The sequence below is a fragment of the Harmonia axyridis genome, chromosome 1 (assembly GCF_914767665.1).
Source record: "Harmonia axyridis chromosome 1, icHarAxyr1.1, whole genome shotgun sequence".
In the NCBI taxonomy this organism is placed as follows: Eukaryota; Metazoa; Arthropoda; class Insecta; order Coleoptera; family Coccinellidae; genus Harmonia; species Harmonia axyridis.
Genome location: NC_059501.1, coordinates 15,102,289 through 15,126,104, shown reverse-complemented (window position 1 = coordinate 15,126,104; position 23,816 = coordinate 15,102,289). Strand labels below are relative to the sequence as shown.

The window sequence follows — 23,816 nt, the reverse complement described above, 5'->3', positions numbered from 1 at the left end:
AACTTTAAGTTGGCATTACTGTTCAAGATGGCGACCGATTTAACAGCTGTCAAGTGATTTATTCTCAGTTTGGTTTGGAAATTCATTGCAAATAGTGCAATTTCATTTAGAAAATAATGGTTCTGTGCGGAATACGTATCGCGCACTACGTCCATTTTATTTTGTTTAGCGTTGAAGCGCACTTTTGGTTGAATGGCTACGTCAACAAACAAAACTGCCGCATTTGGAGTGAAGCTAATCCTCAAGTGTATGTCGAAACACCGTTACATCCAGAAAAACTGACTGTTTGGTGCGCTTTATGGGCTGGTGGAATCATTGGTCCGTACTTCTTCAAAAACGATGATGGCCAGAACGTTACAGTCAATGGTGATCGGTATAGAGCCATGATTACTTACTTTTTCATTCCTGAATTGAACAACCATGATGTCCAGGAGCTGTGGTTCCAACAAGACGGCGCAACATGTCACACAGCTCGTGCCACAATCGATTTATTGAAAGACACGTTTGGTGACCGTCTAATTTCACGTTTTGGACCTGTGAATTGGCCTCCAAGATCTTGTGATTTAACACCGCTAGACTACTTTCTGTGGGGCTATGCAAAGTCTTTGGTCTATGCGGATAAGCCATAAACCCTTGACCATTTGGAAGACAACATTCGCCGTGTTATTGCCGATAAACGGCCACAAATGTTGGAAAAAGGTCATCGAAAATTGGACGTCCAGATTGGACTACATCCGAGCCAGCTGTGGCGGTCATATGCCAGAAATCATATTTAAAATGTAATGCCACAAGATTATCTTGCGGATAAATAAAATTCATGTTAATCGAATAATCCATCGTTGTTTTATTGCAATTTAAAGTTCTATAGCTCTAAAAAATACACCCTTTACAAGTTTCTTGTCCAAAGCAGATTTTGCGTTGGCTAGTGATGGCGTGGCATTTTTTGCTAGACCCATTCTAAAGAGTTGTTTCCTAAGGTGACAATGCCCTGTGAGGAGGTGTAGTATATTCTTGCTAAGATTCAGATACTTCTTGGATCTCGCAGTGTCAAGGTTTCGAAGAAACTTTTTGGATTGATTCAAACCAGGAAGATACTGCCAGAGTGTTTCTCTTTCGGTTTTTTTCATCTCCTGAACTTTTTCTTGTTTGTACATTTGCCTATACCTCAGAAATATAGAGAAATATGGAGAACCAATATGGCATCCGTAAGAAAAAAAATGGCATCGCATCTCTGAAACAATAGAAAACATAAAAATCTGACTACACCATAAGAATCTCTATATTGGATTATGACTATAAACCGGATTTCGTGAAGTTATCGCCAGAAACAAATGAGTTTTACCGAAAAAAAAGGAAATCTCGATTTTCATTTTTTTCAAGATATCTCGGGAACCGATGAAGATATTTCGGATCTGTTAACACCAACACACTAATCCCTCAATAACGCATGTTTTTTGTAATTTAATCCACCCTGTATCTCTAAAGGTTTTCGAAGTTCCCCTTTAAATAGTTCCAACCCTGTATATGCTCTTCTAAGGAATTGTAGTAGAATGATGATTTGAAATATAAAATTTTTTCTTTAAGTCTCTAACCATAATAAAGTCACTATGGCACAAAATAAATTTTCAATTTTGCAGAGAAAATAGATATTGCGTTTAAAGAGGAAATACTGCGTTTTATTTATTTTTACCTCATTTTTAATAGATTTTACGCCATCCGAAATGAAATTTTAGTCATGGTTGGAATGTCTTCCTCAAACGATATTTACGAATAACAAACACAAGAAATAATTGCGGTAATTGTGACCTCATTCGTTTCGCAGTATCAATAGGGACTTCTTCGTGAATTCGGTAGTTGAACAATTAATTCAAGGTCATCTTCCAGTCGTTCAAGAACACGAATGATGTCAACTTTTCAATCTGTACTTGAGGCGGGACATAACACACAACAAACCTGCTTAAATATTTTAAATAATTTATTATTCATTAATTTGTATTTATCCACCGTGTCGAGTTTAGTGAAAACAAAAAATCTTCGGCGCAAGAGCTTTTATCATTTTTGATAGGTATCACGTTTTAGGATGAGTTTGTCTAATAAAGAAATAAAATGAAGAAACTCGGCCCTTTTTACATCACGATGGTTTATAAAGGCTGTTTTTTTAGAGCTACAGAACTTTAAATTTCAATAAAACAACGATGGATTATTCGATTGACATGAATTTTATTTATCCTCAAGATTATCTTGTGGCATTACATTTTAAATATGATTTCTGGCATATGACTGCCACGGCTGGCTCGGATGTAGTCCAATCTGAAAGTCTGATTTTCGATGATTTTTTCCAACATTTGTGGCCGTATATCGGCAATAACACGGCGAATGTTATCTTCCAAATGGTCAAGGGTTTGTGGCTTATCCGCATAGACCAATGACTTTACATAGCCCCACAGAAAGTAGTCTAGCGGTGTTAAATCACAAGATCTTGGATGCCAATTCACAGGTCCAAATCGTGAAATTAGGCGGTTACCAAACGTGTCTTTCAATAAATCGATTGTGGCACGAGCTGTGTGACATGTTGCGCCGTCTTGTTGGAACCACAGCTCCTGGACATCATGGTTCAATTCAGGAATGAAAAAGTAATCATGGCTCTATACCGATCACCATTGACTGTAAGGTTCTGGCCATTATCGTTTTTGAAGAAGTACGGACCAATAATTCCACCAGCCCATAAAGCTCACCAAACAGTCAGTTTTTCTGGTTGTAACGGTGTTTCGACATACACTTGAGGATTAGCTTCACTCCAAATGCGGCAGTTTTGTTTGTTGACGTAGCCATTCAACCAGAAGTGCGCTTCATCGCTAAACAAAATTCGACGATAAAATAGACGTAGTGCTAGTGCACGATACGTATTCCGCACAGAACCATTATTTTCGAAATGAAATTGCACTATTTGCAAGCGTTGTTCAGGCGTGAGTCTATTCATGATGAATTGCCAAACCAAATTGAGAATAAACAGCTGTTAAATCGGTCGCCATCTTGAACAGTAATGCCAACTTGAAGTTATATACCTCGAAAAAAAACACCGTTATGTTATTCCATCCTAAGTATGAAATATTGAGGTCCCGGTTATTTCATGGACCCAATCGTAATATCCATACTTACCACAAGTTTCATAGATATGCTCAACACAAAACTGACGAAACCTTCTTTTCGAGCGAAATGTCTACAATGTAACTTTTGACCTATACAACAAATTTCATCAAAATCGGACGAGCAGAACGGGATATATGAAAACATCGGGAATTTCATATTTGCGCATGTTCAACGCTTTAGGATCATCTACAACCCAAAACCCAAAATCTGGATAGCCAGATGATTTTCCATTAAAATCGGTCAAGAATTGGGGAAGTTCAGAGAGTTTGCGGACACACGAACAGACAAACACGAAACCAAAGCTGTTCAGGATGTCTGAAGTGCATTTTGCGAACGGAATTTTCAAATCGGATATTAATTATGGAAGCTATCCCCTTGAAATTCGATAAAAAAAATCGTTAGTACCATACCACTTTTTGTCTAGTTAATACCAAGCTTCGAAGGATGCTTCTCAAAATTTCGAGTCAAGTCTGAATTGAGATATTGAAGGTTAAGTAACGCTACATTTGTTGTTTGAAAAATGAATAAAACGCGTTTCGTGCATTGAAAAAACACTGTTTTTTGATGGAAACAAATACTGTGTAAGCAAAGCAATAGCTTCATTTGCTAAATAGCAAATTTGAATCGTCAATTTTGCGTCGGTGAAAGGTAGCTCACATTTTGAACAATTTTTGTGAATATTTTTTATTAAGCGTCTGATAAATGTTCTTCCTGAAATGTTCAATTAAGTACCAATTTTTGTACTTGCATGTACCACTAATAGGAAAATGTGACAAATTAATTTTTGTAGATTTTTGTCTTTGCTTTGTACTCGATTATTGTGAAAACGGTACATTCTATGAAAAAATTTAGGAGACCATATTTCGGTAAAACTGTTGATTTCAGAAATGAATTAATTTTCTCAAAAAAAAAAAGAAACTGTGGCCTTAGATTTTCAATAGGAAAAGTATCATCGCATCCCTGTATCTGCGCCGCTGGATAATCTTGGCAGGAGATTATTACCTAATTCGAAACACTACATTATCTATACATGAGTACCTTAAAATTGAAACAATGAATGTAATAATACATTCTGGAGTTATAGGTGAAAACTGATTTATTTTTTTCAAACATTGAACTTCGCAATTTATCTCTGGTTGAATTTGTGTTAATTCCCAGGTCAGTTTAGGGTTTTTTTTGTCTTGATTACAAGCTTAAAACCTGCGTCAAAGGTACCTGGATACCGTTAGGAGCATTTAACTCGGCATTATTCCAAATTCGCCAATCGGTTTGCCAATTTTTTCACTATCACATGATGGAAATAAAACGCATAAAAATATTCTGAAACTCCTGTGACGAACTTAATTTGATTTTTCATCGAAAAAAGTTCATGATAAGGTGTGTTGTAGTTTGAAGAGTATTGATTTTGAGAAAAGAAATTTTTCAAGCTTTTCATTTTTTTGTCGGAGAATTAAATTGGAATTAAAAATTAAATGGCAGTAGGGGTCTAGTGAAATTTTATTTTAAGGTTTCCAATTCCCTTTATGAATGTGCTAAAACATGCCTCTTTGGCCGTATATTTCAGAGTAAAAAATTAAAAAGTCTTAACTTTAATGCAATATCAAGAATGATCTAATAATAAATTAAAAATTTTTTTGTCACCAATTGAACGAAGTTTTCAAAAATGATTTTTAACGTGGAATATCTCAGTGGTGTAATCATATCATTGTCCGTGTACGAGCCAACGATGATCATAAAATTCTTAATTGCATATCAATAAATGCGCAATAACTATCTCTTGAAACCCATCTAATTTCATTTGAATATTGTTTCAGAAGGATAAATTTATAGTTAGTTTTTAATGGAAACTTAAACATCCGATATATAGGAATACATAGCTTTTGCGAATAAAAATTATATAGAAAACTGAAATTAGTTTTCTCTATTTCAGTATCGTAATGAGTTCATTTCAGTTCGAAAAACAGTGCTGTAATGAACTCATTACAGCATCGTTTTCAGTTATATATTTCGGTTTGTGGTTGTCTATACTGACTTCCAATCATATCAAAATTAAACACACATCAAATTGTCAATATAATATAATTTGGATTCAGTGAAATGATTTGCAACATTATTCGCAATTTCTCTTGATTCTGTTGGTGTTAAATCGATTTCGTCAGACATAATTGACGAATTTAATGCTTAATTATAAATTATTTCGAAATTCGAAACGTACGATTCAAAATCAAATTCCGTAATCTGTCAATTTTTGTAACAGTCACACCAACTGCCAAGATAAAATACAAATGTCACTAGGATGTATTATCTCAATTTTTCATTGAATTTCGACAATATATCACAAAACTGGACTGAAATAGAGAAAATATCGTCTAATACTCGTTGCAGAAAGCAATTCCAACACTCATGCGTTCCAAAACTCGCTCCTTCGTCGCTCGTTTTCGAATTTCGCATTCGTGTTGGAATATGAGCCCATTCTGCAACTTGTTTTAGAATATACTATTTCATTCAGAATCTTCCCTGAAGTTTGTCGCACTTATTTACTTATCGCACCCTGTAGAATTGAAAACATTCAAATTAGGTTTCCCTCGACCCCTATTGCTAATTTATGTCTAATTATAATTTCTTTAGGGCCACACCTCTCAAGGGGATGATCGTCGTACACCTAGGTATTTGCATATAAAAGGGGGGACCCTACAAGTAAAAATTGAATTATCACTGCACACCCACGGAAATTTCTAAATAACTAAGGCACATATTTCTCAATTTTTTTTATACTTCTAATCGTTTCCAAGTTAGCATAAGAAAAGCAAAGAAAGATAATCCGAAGTTACTATTACAATACTTTTATCAATATAAAAAACAAAATTATTCTTCCTAATTGCTCGTAAAACGCACTATCTTGAAGATAATCGAGGTTAAAAGAGTAACAATAAAATGTTTTACAAATTACACCTTATGTATGGATACACCTCTGAACAAGGAAATGCCTTCAACACAGTTAAGGCCATGTAGCCGCTCTTTTTTTTTTTGTATAGTCATATATAATTTCCTTCTTTACGAGGAGCATGCAAAATAAAATTTTTTCGACTTCTGCTACATGATTATTGATTCTAAATTGGTTAAAATGTTAACATTCTATAATTTCATATGGAACAATAAAACCTAATTCCTATACGACGATTGCCTCTATATTTCATTACATCAATTGTTATGAAATGTTTTTCTCTAATTCTGCGGTAAATCCGTTCATTCTACCATATTTTCTGAATCAAAATCGTGTGGGAATATCTCAATTTCACACAGATGTAATGGTTATATTTCACTTTAAATGTTGGTACTCGGATCACGAATTAATCTGTTATCTGTCAAATTTGTTTTACAAAAAACAGTCCTGCCAATCAACATTTTTCAATGCGAAAACTACTAAACTACTTGACAACAATTATTACAAAACGATATTTATGGGAATATTCCATTGATTTATAAAAAAATTCAATAAATTGGAGAAAATAATGTATAATACTATCGTTCATTCAAAAACGCGGTTGATTTTTAAATGTTGAACTCGTGGAAGAATATCAATGCCGTCTTCCACGAGTTCATAAATGAGTTTGAATGAACGAGTGTTAGCATGAGCTTTCTGTGCGAGTATTATACAATATATTCTCTGATTCGCTAGATTTTTATTAAAATTAAATTAATGGTATATTCCCACAAATATCGTTCAGTGATTTTTACATTGAAAAATGTTGGTTGGCAGAACAGTTTTCTCTATCACAAATTTTACATATAACGGATAAATCCATGACAGAAAAGTACCGAGTACCAACATACAGGGTGATTCAAAATTCAGTATATTCAGGGGCGTACTTTTCAGGTCAAAATAAGACTCATTTTCCTCGACATTTTCCGTCATACCTATTTCAATATTTGAGATATTAAGATCCGTTTGATTAAATAAATAAATTTGATTAAATAAATAAATTTGAATATAGATTCGCGTTAGGTTCCTTATTTTTAGTTGATGCTTAAGGTAACTTGTAATTAAGATCACAACCATATACGTAGAGTTTTTTGTTTTCATTGTGATAAAAGGTTCCTACTCCTAGCGATCGCAGAAGCGTAAAAATAACAAAAGACAAAAAAATTCATGAACAAAATATAGAATTCATTTCATATGTTAGAATCCACCAGCGGCTTACTACAAAAAAGTTTATGAGGTGAAAAAAGGATTGACCCCAGAGCTCGGCATAGTGGATGATGCAAAGCCTAAAACGTAACCTATATTTCAAATTTGATCTTTATATTTCAAGAACTGAAAGAGATCTGAATCTATTGTCAGAATTTTATGCATTTATTAAAAACGATATTTTCATTTTCAAATAGATTCTTCAATTGTTTCGCAATGAAAATTGATGTACGAGATTATATCATTATTTTAATTATGGTGAACGATGAAATAGAGGCTGACTCACTGGATTATAAATTGATCAGAGTGGTTTGTGATAAAGTGCACCACCCCTAAGTATATAATTATATATACAAAATGGTATCTTCTGCAAATTCAACCTTATTCTCGAAAATTTGTCGATGTTTTTAACTTTTCACATGATCTGGTTCTGGAAAAAACCGACATAAACTAGGTGCCCCAAATTCTACCTAAAAAAAAAAATTGGTAAACAATACGCCAGTTGTGTACTAGCGAAGGATTAAAATTTCAGAAGCGACAGGACCTTGGCCCCCAGCAGGAAAATCGATCTTTATGTGTAAATCTATTCGAAATACCAGCTCACACATTGGTATATTGCAATAATCACATGACGCAGACAAAAACGTTTCATTTCCTGCAGACTGATTTTGAATAATCGCATATTTGAGCGCTCGTTCTCCTAACAGAATCTTGGCAACTCAACAATACATGAAATTGAAAACATAATTGTTCGATGTTACTGAATACATTACTTTTTATCGCAGTCCTAGCGTTCATCGTTTTTGAGTTATGAATGTTTTAATATTTCCTTTTCAATTTTAACTGCGTGTGACCAGTTTCTATCTCAAGCCTCCATGGCCGAGTTGGTTTAATCCCAGGTTCAAATCCCGAATGAGGATGAATTTTTTAATTTTATAAATCATTGTTTGAATATTTTATGAGCTAGGAGAGAAAAAGTCGTAAAAGACCAAATACATTGGTTTGCCTCGAATGAAAGAGTCGAATAAAAATTATAGTACAATATTTATTGGATAATTCTGTACAAAAAAATGTATTATTATTAACAACGTTTGTCGGTTTATTATTAGGTATAGTAAAAAATCCAATTCGTGGCTTTAGTTATCTGTATCTCACGTTGAATATGTCATATCGGGTTCCACTAGTTGGCGTTAGAAAGATGAAATGTCATACTACAAAAACTTTTCTGACATTTGTCATTTGTTCCATTGAAACAAATTACAGAATCGAACTTTATTTTGATATCATTGCGATATAATTTTTTCAAGGCTTGATATTCAAATTTAAAATCATTGTATTCGCGTCTCTTGACTATTTTATTAACAGCAGTTTTTGATAAATTGCATTCACTACAGATCCGACCCAAAGAAATTTGGATAAGGGTCAAAATCACCTGAAAATCAATTTTGAATGACATTGTATGAAATATTAATTGTCATGAAATATGCAGGTCCGTATTGAAAAAAATGAGGTTGAGGGTGGTCTAGAGAGTACGAAACGTTGGATACAAAATCTGATTACGTCAAATTGAGGATAATTTACTGTCGAATAAAAAATTCCTGTAACATTTTTTGATAATAATTGAAATAAAGTGGAAAAAAAAGAAAAATCAAAATGACATAATTTACTTTTCTTATGATATCTCGAAAACCGGCCCCGATAATCTCTTCTTTCAACTTCTAATGCGTAGTTTGCATTTTGAGACCCAGAAACAAATCAATTTAAAAAATTTCAAAACTCCACATCTAAATGATTAATGAGTTTGGAAAATTGGTATATTCCGATCACGAGAATCGTCAAGTTTGATTGAGATCTGCCGTGATAAACCAAATTGAGAAGGATTCCCATTGACCAATAAGTGGAAGCGACAAACGTCGATAAGATAACGGCAATTCTTCATTAACACGTACGTTTATGTCTATGAACTTATAGAATGATATGCACAATATGAGCGTCCGAATTTCGAATAAACAATGCACGGAAGCGAAGAAACTATTCGGAAAATTCCATCAAATCATGAAACTGTTTATCGCCATTGTGGAATACACTGATTATCCAGTGTTCTTTTTGTTTGTCACTTTCGAATTGGATGACCTCTAGCTATCGTTGGAAAGATAATATTCCTGAAATTATAGCTTTCAGCGGACAGTTCAAAAAGTAAATAATCTTGAAATAAGCTAATATTTGAACTCTGTTTATCTGAGATTAAAACATTGTATCCGTAAAGTATGGAACAACTTCATTTTTAGCTAAACAGACCATTTTAAAAAATAATCTTGAAACACGTCGATTTTTTATTTTGATTTACCGTATTTTGAAATAACAATCTAATATACATGGTGAATTACTTTCGAGTAATGACGTCACCGTCATTTTTTTTTAAATGGAACACCCCCATTTTGTCTCGATTTTCCGATTACTCTGGCTGAGCTGATTCCAAAAATGTATCACATGTTGATTCCAATTGGTACAGGGTGGACAAAAATACTATAGTTTTATGTGTAAAGTAACGCGTAACATTCTTTATCAGTTAAATTAACAATATTATCAAAAATACTTATTGTCTAGCGGCAATTGGTTTGAATGTAACACCCTGTAGTTTGTTACATTTTTAGATTAATAAAAATGAGCTGTTTCCAAACATGTTTGGTACTTGTGGTCTAGCAGACAGAATATGAAAGAAATTATTTCTTATTTTTATACATTTTTATTAATTTAAAAATATAATAAAATACAGGGTGTTACATTCAAACCAATTGCCGCTAGACAATAAGTATTTTTGATAATATTGTTAATTTAACTAATAGAGAATGTTAAGCGTTACTTTATGAGCACACACAAAACTATTGTATTTTTGTCCACCCTGTACCAATTGTAATCAACATGTGATACATTTTTGGAATCAGCTCAGCTAGAGTAATCGGAAAATTGAGACAAAATCGGAGTGTTCCATTTAAAAAAAATTACGGTGACGTCATTACTCGAAAGTAATTCACCTTGTATATTAGATTATTATTTTAAAATACGGTAAATTAAAATGAAAAATCGACGTGTTTCAAGATTATTTCTTAAATTGTTCTGTTTAGCTAAAAATGAATTTGTTCCATACTTTACGGACACGGTGTAGAAGATACCTCAGCCAACTTAGCGACAACAAGAATTTCGATAAAAATGATCGACATTCTTCGATATATTTCCCTTTTGTTACGGTCATTGAAAAATTGCTCAAACTCAGTGGGAAACGACGAAAAATAATCCCTTCGTTTTCTAGCGATCCTAGATGTCGTGCGAAGTTTGGCCTCAATTCTGTCCGTTGTCGTGTTTGGCGTTTTGAGTAGGTATCGATTCCGGAGAGACTCTTCAACCTGTTGGCGTCGGATTTGACGAATATCGCTCTTATAAGAGACCGGATTATATGCATTTGCATAATAGGCGAAGGCATATTCAGTCAACTCTCGACAGTTATTGCATATATCTAAAAACCCGGGGATGCAGTAAAATTCTTGCTGTATTTTATTTTTGGTATGGTACCTTGTGAAATGAAGAAACCGACAAACGGTTCTCAAAGCGCACGAGAACTCAAAAAATTATTAGTGGATAAGGACATTTTTTAGCATTCATCCAACTAAGATTGCTAGAAACCCTGGTATGTGTACTCATTAATTTTTTTCTTTCACACTTTTTGAAATAGTCCACCTGTTGCTTTGGCAGAGTTTTGTAAAGTGGCGCTCTTCAAAATTGTTCGAATTTCTGTCGGCGTTTAAAGATAAAATAATGATTTGGAGAAACTGCAAACTTTCACAAGAATTTACCATGCAATTTATATTGACATTATTGGTATAGAATAGACCGATATTGGTCTATTCCATAGAGAAATAAACATAGCTAGAGGAGGTATACGCAATTTTTACATGTCCCCAACTTGGTTAGACTACGTTGTCGGATTGAGATATATTTTCAAATCCGCAATTTTACTATATCGTTATGAATGTATATTATATTGAATGAAATATACATATTTATTTGAGTGATTCCCGATTAAATATGCAAATTTCAATATTTGGAATCGGATATTCTTTCTAATTGTCGATTTTATAATAAGTAGAATATTTATTATTTTCTGTATCTACCTGCTGAAATCCAAGGTTTGGCAACTTTTGCTCTCCTAGTGTCATCCGTTGTTTCACGTCGTTTGGCCGGCTTGAAGTTTGTTTTCAGAATTTCTGATATATTTAGGTATTCATCTAATTATATTTTGAGTTGATATGAAACGTTGATTCACTATGGGAAATAAGAAGTGCGTTCTTTGTGGAGAAACTCGCGAATTGAGTGAAATATCGTATCACTGATATGTTTTCATTTCCGCGCGCTTCAAGTCAAATTTGATAGTTCATGTTGGGGACAAAACGTGCTTACTGAAAATGACATATGCTCCCTCTATCTATGTTTATTACTCAGAGGTCGAGATTCACGAGAAATGTCAAATATTAACGATGTATGCGCCATCTGAAACTCTAGTGATCATCAAAATCAAGTAGGCATAAATCTCGCGTTTTTTTCCAAAGTTTTACAGGTATAAGTGGACACACCAGAGTTTGAATCCTACTAATTTATTATCTATTGTATTGTTAAAAATCAGTACTCTGTCTTCCTCTCACCATCGTTAATATGGTGAGGAGAAGGGAGAGGAAGCGATTATTAACGTATCAATCGATGATAAATCAGTAGGATCTCATTAAGATGGAATTTTCCATACTTAATGACATAACTTTTCAAATTTTTTTTTTTGTGTCGCCATGAATAATTTAAGCTTTTTTTTCATTTTTTAATTGTATCTTTGGTACAGGAGAACCAATTATATTGAAGTTAATGGCACCTCGTGTGCTGTTTCAAACCAAAAAAACTATTTCCTTCTACATTGAACTGTAACTCTCCTAATTCAACCGCAAAATCGGAGATACCGTTTTAACCTGTCTTCTCTGTCCCATTTCAACCCGCCAAGATGTCGCGCTGCGCAACCCTTTCGCCTAATACGCTGTATTAGTGATGACGTCACACACCGCCATTTTAGTTCTCCTGTCATTGTTCGGAATCCAAACAAACAAATTGTCATTCAAATTAGTACGTTGTCGTTGAAGAAATTGGCTTATTTTGATAAATAACATTATTTAAGGAACGATTTTACTATTAATTGATAGAGAGAAGGCACGAGACTAATGCCAGTAAGTTCGAACTTGAAGTTCAACTAATAAACATGGCTTTTTACAAAATCTGGGGAATGGTACATGATTCAAACTTACTGGTATTAACCTCGTTCCTTCTGTCCATCAACTAATACTGAAACCATTGCTTAAATAATCTTATTTATGAAAAAAAGGCAATTCCTTCAACGACACCGTACTAATTTGAATGACAATTTATTTGTTTGGATTCCGAACACTGACAGGAGAACCAAAAATGGCGGTGTGTGACGTCACACTAATAGAGCGTATTGATACGTTAAAAATCAGTACCCTCTCTTTCTCTCACCATAGTAACTATGGAAAGGGGGAAGGGATTATTAAAGTAATAATGGATAATTAATCAGAAGGATCCCACTAAGACGGGATTTTCCATACATAATGACATAATGTAACTTTTCAAATAATTTTTTTTTGTCTCAATGAATAATAATTTATATCTTTTTTATTTTTTAATTGTATATCTGGTATCGAAGAACCAATTATATTGAAGTTAATGGCACCATGTGTGCTGTTTCAAACCAAAAAAACTATTTCCTTCTACCTTGAACTGTAACTCTCTTAATTCAACCGCAAAATCGGAGATACCGTTTTAACCCGTCTTCTCTGTCCCATTTCAACCCGCCTAGATGTCGCGCTGCGCAACCCTTCCGCCTAATTCGTCGGGAAGTTCGCCAAGTGGCACAGAAAGTATCCGCATCGAAACTCCGCCACGTTCCATTGCAGATCTTAAAATAAACGGAATGTAACAAACCGATGGAACGTCGGAAATGTTTCCATAACAACCATTCTTGGAAGAGGGCAGAATTGGATCATTGCCCGATGCTCACCCTTATTACCAAACCCTTACCACGTCAATTGGGTGCATGATATTAAAATCACGTGGCGGTAATTATGCGTAAAACCGGGGTAATCATGGTAGCCATGATTCGTGTAAATTAAATCGTGTACAGTGCATCCCATTTTGGGTGAGACAGCCAGGTTTCTCGTTTGTTACTCAAGATAGAGCCTTGCGGTTTTCACGTTCCTGTCCTACTTTTTCGTGAAACTCAAGTTGGTCTAATCAGATTCTGCATAACTGTTTCCGTTCAAGAGATACAGGGCGATTTTGGAAATTGATACTTTTCGGACCCCTCCTTTATCTCCGGAGTTAGTAGAAATAATGCTGAGGTAAAAACTACATCTGAATCAGAATTCTGCGTAGATTCCAGTAGCGTACTCAATTTTTTTTTTCGGGGTATGGTTTTGAAGATTCAACACAAACCTATATTTTTTTTGATGGAACACCCTATATATCATTACTTCGTTGGATTCGTAATTTTTTTTCCTTCAAAATGATACTATGTAAGTAGGATGTTCAGAAATATAAAAAAACACTAAAACATCAAATAATGATGGTTTTTTTGTTAATGGGCAATGGATTTCCCATATAAAAAAAGAGTCAATAATAATAATGATAATTCATTGCGATGACAGCTAGATCAGATTGGTGTTTTCTTCCCAATGCTTGCTTGATAAAACAATGCTGCCAAATGCATAGTAGCCATAATAACAACAAGAATGTTTGTATTATCAATGACCTACTACTTTTTAAAAATCGTAGTAATAATCCTCTTATTGAAACTTGGGAAATTCATGACCCATTAACAAAAAATAGTATATTATTCAACGAGCGGTAATGTAGGTCATAACTCACGCAGATGATGTTTGCAGCACGAGCCGCAGGCGAGTGCTGTAATTCATCAAGTGAGTTATGACCATTACCGCAAGTTGAATACTATACTTTATCTACGACTATATCAATAAATACTAAGAAAAAAATACAGACTTAGAATAAAGACAGAAGGAACGGGAAATAACCATAATGTGCTCGATCCCGTACAAGAGAGATGGAAACTTAGTGCTACCAATCACAATCGAACTAGCTTCGGCTAGCTCGAATCCAGTACAGAGTACAGACATAGAAATTTATTGAAAAACATTAATAATTGCCCATAAAAATGCATTAAAATATACCAAAAAATATTCCCTGTGAACGATTACTTAATGATCTTACTGCTACACCAATCTTGAAAATTTTTTCAAACTCCTTTATATTTTTTCGGGCAATTAATTCTGTATGGTAACATTAGCTGTTTGTCTTTTGGAAATATATACCTTTATAATATTTCATCTTCACTATCTGAATTAATCGTTTTCAGCAAAACATTCACAATAATTAGATATCAACTTAATTTGAAAACGTCAAAAGTGACGTTCCCTCGGACATTCCTCCCCTCAATAACAATAATGGAATGTTCCCTTTCGGCCAATCGAATAGAAGCAGAGAAGTATAGAAGCACAGATCCATATTTTCCGATATATAATAGTGAGTTATAGTAGTGAGTTATTATAAATCACGCTGTTTGTTAATAGATACTATTAATTGCTCAAAAGCAGTTGAATAATGAGTTTATAATTCAATAGGAGTAGATAAACCATCATTATTTGATGTTTTAGTGTTTTTTTATATTTCTGAACATCCTACTTACATAGTATCATACATCATTTTGAAGGAAAAAAAATTACAAATCCAACGAAGTAATAATATACAGGGTGTTCCATTAAAAAAAATATAGGTTTGTGCTGAATCTTCAAAACCATACCCCGAAAAAAAAAATTGAGTACGCCACTGGATTCTACGCAGAATTCAAATTCAGATGTAGTTTTTACCTCAGCATTATTTCTACTAACTTCGGAGATAAAGGAGGGGTCCGAAAAGTATCAATTTCCAAAATCGCCCTGTATCTCTTGAACGGAAACAGTTATGCAAAATCTGATTAGACCAACTTGAGTTTCACGAAAAAGTAGGACAGGAACGTGAAAACCGCATGGCTCTATCTTAAATAACAAGCGAGAAACCTGGCTGTCTCACCCAAAATGGGATGCACTGTACATTGTGACTAATTTGCGCTTAACAGATGCTGCACTGGAATATTAAGTTTTGTTCCGAGTTTGAGAGGTTATGCAGGTTGATCGTTCAACATTGAAGTTGTGGTAGGTTGTGTTGATGGCCATCTCAATCTTTTTTTCTGATTGAAATTAAAATGCGTAGAAAACCTGGTGTGTCTACTTATACCTGTAAAACTTTCAGACAAAACGGGAGATTTTTCAGATTTATACCTACTTGATTTCGAGGGATTGCGTCTGTTTTAGATGGCGCATACATAGTTTATATTTGACATTTCTCTCGATTCTCGGCTCTTGTGACCTTTGAGTATAGAACAATAATATTTTATATTCTATGCTCGTAACAATCTTCTACACTCTTTTGTTATATTCCATTCATTTCATTAAGAATTTGATAGGAACTGAATTGTATTTTTATTGTGAAAGTTTGTAAAGTCTAAAATCAGTATTTCATTTTTAAACGGCGCCAGGCAGATAGCGGGAATTCGAAAATTTCTAAAGAGTCGCACCTTACAGAACTCTGTTGAAGCAGAACACCAAAGCAAAAAGTGGATATCTCAAAAAGTCTGATACGAAATCGAATTAGTACACACACCAGGGATTCTATGCATCTTAGTTTTGTCAATACGCTCTATTAGTGTGACGTCACACACCGCCATTTTTGGTTCTCCTCTCAGTGTTCGGAATCCAAACGAATAAATTGTCATTCAAATTAGTACGGTGTCGTTGAAGGAATTGGCTTATTTTCATAAATAAGAGTATTTGAGGAACGATTTCAGTATTAATTGATAGACAGAAGGAACGAGGTTAATACCAGTAAGTTCGAATCCTGTATCATTCCCCAGATTTTGTATAAAGCCGTGTTTATTAGTTGAACTTCAAGTTCGAACTTACTGGCATTAATCTCGTGCCTTCTGTCTATCAATTAATAGTGAAATCGTTCCTTAAATAATCTTATTTATCGAAATGAGCCAATTTCTTCAACGACAACGTACTAATGTGAATGACAATTCGTTAGTTTGGATTCCGAACACTGACAGGAGAACTAAAATGGCGGTGTGTGACGTCATCACTAATAGAGCGTATTAAGTCTTGTTCTGAGTTTGAGCAGTTATGCAGGTTGATCGTTCAACGTTGAAGTTGTGGTAGGTTGTGTCGATGGGTATCTTAATCATTTTTTTCCTCACTGAAATGATACTGAGCAATATTGCCTTAGTTACCATATGTTATAACGAAGATGTCTAAAACACTTCAGTGTTCACTACAGTGACTCAATAAATCACAGTGGCGACAAGCGTGGTCCCGTTTTTGATTGGCTGAGCCTAAATATGGCGGCTTTTTGTTTACATTCTCCAATTTCCTGATTTTTGGGATTTATTCAAAAAGTAAGGCCCATTTTATTCAGCCACTGTAGTATTCTTCAGTTGAATAAATTTATTCTATATGCAATCAAATACTATCAGGCCCAATGATTCTAATTTTGACGTGTGTTACTTCAGTTTAAGATGCATAGAATCCCTGTTGTGTGCACTGATTTTGTTTAAGACTTTTTGAGAGAACCACCTGTTGCTTTGGTGTTCTGATTCACCAGAGTTCTGTAAGATGGCGCTCTTCAGAAATTTTCGAATTCCCGCTATCTGCCTGGCGCCCTTTAAAAATGAAACACTGATTTCAAACTTTACAAACTTTCACAATAAATTAAAATTCAGTTCCTATCGAATGTTTAATGAAATGAATGGAATATAATGACAGTTTAGAAGATTTTTACGAGCATAGAATATAAAATATTATTTTTCTATACCCAAAGGTCACGAGAGCCGAGAATCGAGTGAAATGTCAAAAATAATCCCTCGAAATCAAGTTGTAGGTATAAATCTGAAAAATCTCCCATTTTGTCTGAAAGTTTTACAGGTATAAGTTGATACACCAGGTCTTCTATGTAGCTTAGTTCAGTTCAGTCAATTGTATTCTTAAGTTCTATGGTTCGATGTCCCCATTCGTCATTTTTAGGCTAAATTTGAACGAATTTTCGTCACTATGTTTTATTAAGTCACTATAGTGCTCACTTACTCTTGAAAAACCTTAAGATTAAAGTGGCAACTTTTGAAGGCTCCACCCTTCTTGGATTGGGTATTGGTTCCTTTTCACCTCATTTCTGCATCGTTTCTTATGGCGCTATGTCAAAGTTTTTTAAGGTTAAATCAAAAGTCGATCAACTTTTGACAGAACAAATGAAAATTTCAAAATGATGCTGTTGATTGGTAATTCTGTGTATAGCGCCACCTTAAGGAAGAAAAGGGAAAAGGGATCCATGCCAAGCGAGTTGTCAGAATTATCTAATCAGTGGACACACCAGTATTTCAGATATCTTAGTCATAACACACTAATATTTCTCAAGGGAAATATGGTACATTATATTTCTTTCTAATTGAATTAATTAATTAATTTAATTGAAAGTATGTATTAGATTCTAGATCGAGATTGTGTTAATTCTGTAATTCGATTTAACAATTGCGATCTTCCTATTCTTTAGTATCTAGTTATTTTATGTGCTATAAAGTGTATAAATGTTTTATTCTGCGTTTTCCCTGACCACCAGAGTTAGTAGAACCAACGAAAGGAGTTTTCATAAAACGATTACCAGCTAAATAGCGAAACATTTACGAAAGACAATGTTTTTGACCCAACAGCAAAAGTCATCAACAGTGTGGTCGAATTATTCAAAGATTAGATCTATCCAATAATAATATGGTCATCTCAAAATAGTCCAAATGAATATTATTTCTGAAACAAAATCAAGATATCTATAATCTGCTTTCTGATATCTCATAATTTCGAAAAAAGAGATCGGGGTCCTTGCAGATTTTTTCTCGAGATGCTTTTATTGAGCATCGAAATTGGGACACCCTGTACTCAAGACTTAGAGCTTGGTTGCCGAAGGACAAGTTCTCCTTCTGAGCTTATTGTGGATCAAAACTTAAAATTTTAAGAATACACTATCTTACCTTTCTCGAAAACTATTGAGATTTCGTAAAGATGTAAGAAACATCGAACAATGCTAACATCTACTTCTACTTTTAGTGTCGTTACTTGTTCGCCTTAGAATTTGTTTTGCCTTGGTCCGTTATATTCATAATATCTGGCCTCCCTAGGAGAGCCTGTGGAGGATGGAGTAAATTAAGTTATCTGCCACTATTAATTTTCCTGTCCTGCTCAATGAGTAAGAAAGATTCGAAAACAAATTATCTCCGTTCTGTTCGAAGTAGTCCAAGGCTTCGTATGTAGTCGGACACGATCTTGCCTTTGAAGAGTATTGCGGAGGCTTTCTTTCAAACAACAAACCTAAGCCATGTCATGCCAAACAGATGAAAATTGTGTTGGTCGACCGGCATTTTGAGATTTCAGGGTGAGAAATTCGGTTGAATTTTGAATTCCATTCTTGACTGGAGCGTCAAAAATTGGCTGAAGGCATGCGCATAGAAATAGAAACGACAAAGACCTAGTGTAGTATAGGTTGATGTATTAGGTCAGTTGAAAAGTCCCCGGTCTGATGCACAGATGGCGGTGCTAGTATTAAATCCATATGATTTTTAGTTAGTATGAACCTTCAAACGATACGTGTCAAAATTTGACAGCAGTCCGATAATTAGTTTGTGAGATATTACTACTTCTGTTATTTGAAAAAAAAAAAAAAATCGTGTGCTGATAGAATGTTGCTTTTTGAAGGGAAAAATACAGTTGAAGCAAAATTTTGGCTTGATGAAGAGTTTCCGGGGTCTGCACCAGGAAAATCAACCATCATTGATTGGTATGCTAAGTTTAAACGTGGTAAAATGAGCGCCGAAGTCGGCGAACGCACTGGACGCCCAAAAGAGGCTGTCACCGACGAAAAAATCAAAAAAGTTTCTCAAAATAATTTTGAATTACTGTAAAGTGAAGTTGATCGAGATAGCAGACATTGTGAATATATCATCTGAACGTGTACACCATTCACGAATATTTGTACCTACATGAGGAAGCTGTGTGCAAAATGGGTCGATATGTGACAATGGATGAAACATGGCTCCATCATTTCACTCCGGAGTTCAATCGACAGTCAGCTGAGTGGACTGCACACGATGAACCGAATCCAAAGGGAGGAAAAACAAAACAGTCAGCTGGCAAGGTTATAGCATCAGTATTCTGGGATGCGCGAGGTATAATATTCACTGATTACCTCGAAAAAGACCAGATCATCAACAGCGATTTTTATATAGCGTTATTAGATCGTTTAAAGGAAGAAATCGTTAAAAAACGGCCTCATTTGAAGAAAAAAAGGTTCTGTTTCATCAAGACAATGCGCCGTGTCACAAATCAATGAAAACAATGCATGAATAGGGCTTCGAATTGCTTCTGCATCCTTCGTATTCGCCAGATCTGGCACCCAGCGACTTTTTCCTGTTCTCAGGCCTCAAAAGAATGCTCGCTGGAAAGAAATTTAGCGTCAATGAAGAAGCAAACGCCGAAACTGAGGCCTATTCTGAAGCGAAAAACAAATTGTACAACAAAAATAGTATCGAAAAGTTGGAAGATCGCTATAATCGCTTTATCGCTCTCGAAGGCAACTATATTGAATAATAAAATCGAATTTTGTCAAAAAAATGTGTTTTACTATGGTAGACCGGGACTTTTCAATTGGCCTTTTAATCGTCACAAACAAACCTGCAACGGTAGATAATTTTCCAAAAAAATGAGGAACATGTCCTTGCACAATCCTTTCAATCTTGAGGGTTTTCCAATAAGAGGTTTCATTTTGATATAAAAAAGAAAATTAATTTAAGAGAAATCAATGGCTGTTTATTTCATTGTATGCCATTAATGATTGAAAACGATAGCAGCCAAAGGGTCGCCACAGTTATGATTGCAGCACCATATCCTTTTCATGAATTTTTTCATGAGCAATTCGCACATTTGCGGCAGTATGTCCTCGATAACTCTACAAATTCCATGTTTCACGTCTTGAATCGATTGTGAAGTATTGACATAAACCTTATATTAGACTTGGACTCAAAGAAAAAGGTCCAAAGGTGAATCACAAGATTGGCCAGTTGCGATTACTTCTTCAAGGAATAACACGATACAATGAACTTTTACTGTAATTTTGCGATTGTTTCGTTGCTTGTGTGACACGTAGCGCCGTCTTGTTGAAAATAAACGTCGTCCACATCGATATATTCCAATTCGGAACATAAAAAATCATTAATCATAGCTCGGTAGCGCAATTCATTCACCTCAAAAGTTGCACCAGTCTCCATTTTCGAATATGTATAATAAGAATAAGATCCAATCACACCACGATCCCAAACACCGAACCAGAAAGTGACACGTTGAGGCTTTTCAACCATCCTTCTCCAAATGCGACAATTTAGAAAATTTTCAAAATAAGAAGAAATTATAAGACTTGTTACCATGAATTCAACGCCTGATGAGAATTCCTTTTTTTTTGTATTTTCTTACATCTTGGCATTTCTTCGACCCTCCTGCAATTCGAAAAAAAAACCGAAAAAATATTCAGTGATTCAGATGGTTGTAAGAAAAAAAAACTTGATTATTTTTGTATGTGTAAAAGTTACATAGCAGTATTTTCGAATAAATCATTTTATCGATGAACAAAATCGCACAAAATATAATTGAAATCTGACGATACAACCTGGGAGATTTAGGTATTAAAAAAAAATTATCTCGAACCCAATCATTTCTGACCGCTCTAGGTTTAAAATTCGAAAATCGCAGACATTTTGACAAAATTATAATGCGCTGTGCCCCTGGTACGTAAAGATCACATAAATAGATAACATACTGATATGGGCACTAATCATTTATTTATTCCGCCTACAATATGAAATGTGTACGGAAACTCATTAAAACCATTGAGTACCGGTTGCTGAAAGGCTTCACAATGCAAATGTTATTTAATTAGTCGTTAGCTATCAATAGAGTTTCTGAAAGCATCATTATTATACATTTTATCTCGAAACTAATTTGACAGAACTGTTGAGTTAACAGATGAACAACACTTCAATCAAGTGTTTACATTTTGATACCAAACATTACACTATCATATCTAAACATTACGAATCATTTTTCTTAAGTATTTGCTTAGTTGTAAATCATTTCTTCGGAATTTTCTTTGATAAAGCTAAGAAGCTAGTTTGCTTTCTTTTTTCTAAGTCTTCAAAATTAATATCAAATTTAATACTTCGAAGTGCCTAATACCATTGAGTATTGAAATAAAATAGATTTAAACTCGATGCTAATACTAAAATGCGATACACTTTAATTATGAAATGCATTAAGTACCTAAAAAACATTACCATTCTCACATAAGAACTAAAACACCTAATTGTTTTGATGTGATAACTTGTGAATATTCATTATCATAAATAAAAAACTGTATTTACATTTCTATAATTGAAGAACAAGTTGTTTTGGCAGAGAAAGCCAATTAAAAAGTTTGGTTTGAAATAAATTAATTGTAAGCTTTTTGAGATGCCAATTTTCTCATTCAAAAAAAGTAAATAAAATATTTACTAATCATGTACACATACAAGTTGAATAATTTCGGGTTCAAATTAACACAAAGAAGTTTCATTCCATATCTTCTTTGCAGAATAAGATATTAAAGTAAATCATAACTCAAGTAATTTTATTGGACAATCAAAACGCGAAATATGGAAATATCTACAATTTCAAATTTGCGCATGTTCAACGCGTACCCGAGTGCATACCCTATACCTGGAAAAGCTGAAATTGCTTTTGAGACAACCTGACCATACACAACAAATTTTCATCAAATGCTCTGAAACGAATCAAAATTATTTTCTTCCTGGTAGACTCTGAAGCAAAATGAAGAACCGGCAAATAAATCTTCTAAAATAAATTTCTTGATAGGAAAATAAAGATGCATTATATGTAATTTTCTCAAACAAACTTATTGTTAATTTCAACAATTCGAGATTTCATCCATGTATTACATAAATTTTTTTTGGAAAAGTAGAATAAAACAAGTTTCATCATTACACTAAATTTAGTCTTCTTTTTTCCAGAGGTATTTCATGCTAGAGAAAGGTATATTAATCTATGGGAAAGGTCCGAATGAAATCAGCAAAGGAAAAATTCATGGTTCAGTCGATATAGGCTTGTCGGTTATATCAACAAAATTGAAGAGACGAAGAATAGACATTGACGCAGAAGAGTTCATCTATCACGTAAAAGCAAAAACAGACGAAACTTTCAACGCTTGGGTACAACAATTAACAGCACATAGATTGTATAGACAGCATATATTAACATATGGAAACAATATTGGGGCACTATTTAAACCATCTGATGGATTAACAAGTGAGTAGCAATTACTGTTTCATCAAATTGAATGATGTATTACACTTATTCCATTTTACTTTACAATGTTATTCAGTTCAGAAACTGTGACCTGGTTTTTAGTTCATTTGACGTTTATAGAGCTAAATGTTGTGAATGCATTCTTAAAATAGCTTTGTTTATCAAATTCAAGAATGAATAATGTATTTTATGATAAAGAGTCTAAAAGACAGTACTGTTCTAGGTATTCCAAGGACTCCAGAAATCGTTAGTAGAGATGGCAGTTTAAACCGAGGACTGAAAGGTCCTGGTGGTTCTGGTAGACTCACTTTCTGGCTCCAAGATTCCCTTACATCTGTGGAACAGTTCCAACGTGATACAATCTCCATTGAACTCAATATCACAAAGCTCTCGAAACTTTTAAAGCAGCTGGAGTCAGCGTCAGTGATTCATGATGTGAGTAATTTATACTATTTACATTTGAATATTATTGTTTGTGATGTTTCAGAATGCTTCAGAGATTCTGTCACCAAATATAAAGAAAGATCGAAGAAAGTTCGGTTTGAAAAAGAAGAAATCTGCCTCTAAAGGTGGTAGTGTAGATCTAACTATACAATTCAGTAACAAAAACATTGATTGTGATAATACTTCTCCCCTTTCTGTAAGTTCAACTTCGTTTTCCTGCATGAAAAATGTTTCATTCTGTCTATGTTATATATTCCCGAAATTCATAGAGAACGCCCAGTACATTGTACCGGGTTTTTCACCATAATTTGACCCCCCCCTTTAACTTTGTTACTAAAAGAGGTACAAAAAAATGTTTTCAACAAAAGTTTCACGAAATCGACTAGTGTTTTTCAAAATGATTTCACAAAATGAAATATATACCG

The 23,816-nt window shown here is 34.2% G+C and overlaps 1 protein-coding gene across 6 annotated transcripts in view; it reads left to right on the top strand.

The window, feature by feature from the left end:
* The window catches only part of LOC123677885 (oxysterol-binding protein-related protein 3-like), a 43,614-nt gene that overhangs the window by 8,295 nt on the left and 11,503 nt on the right, over positions 1-23,816 (top strand). For 4 of the 6 annotated variants that reach the window (XM_045614645.1, XM_045614615.1, XM_045614638.1 and 1 more), the window contains exons 3-5: positions 22,638-22,947; positions 23,171-23,382; positions 23,435-23,587. In XM_045614645.1, the coding sequence (XP_045470601.1) occupies positions 22,638-22,947; positions 23,171-23,382; positions 23,435-23,587 (675 nt within the window). The remainder of the gene's footprint in view (positions 1-22,637; positions 22,948-23,170; positions 23,383-23,434; positions 23,588-23,816) is intronic. The other 2 variants (XM_045614623.1, XM_045614653.1) reach the window with 2 other exon arrangements.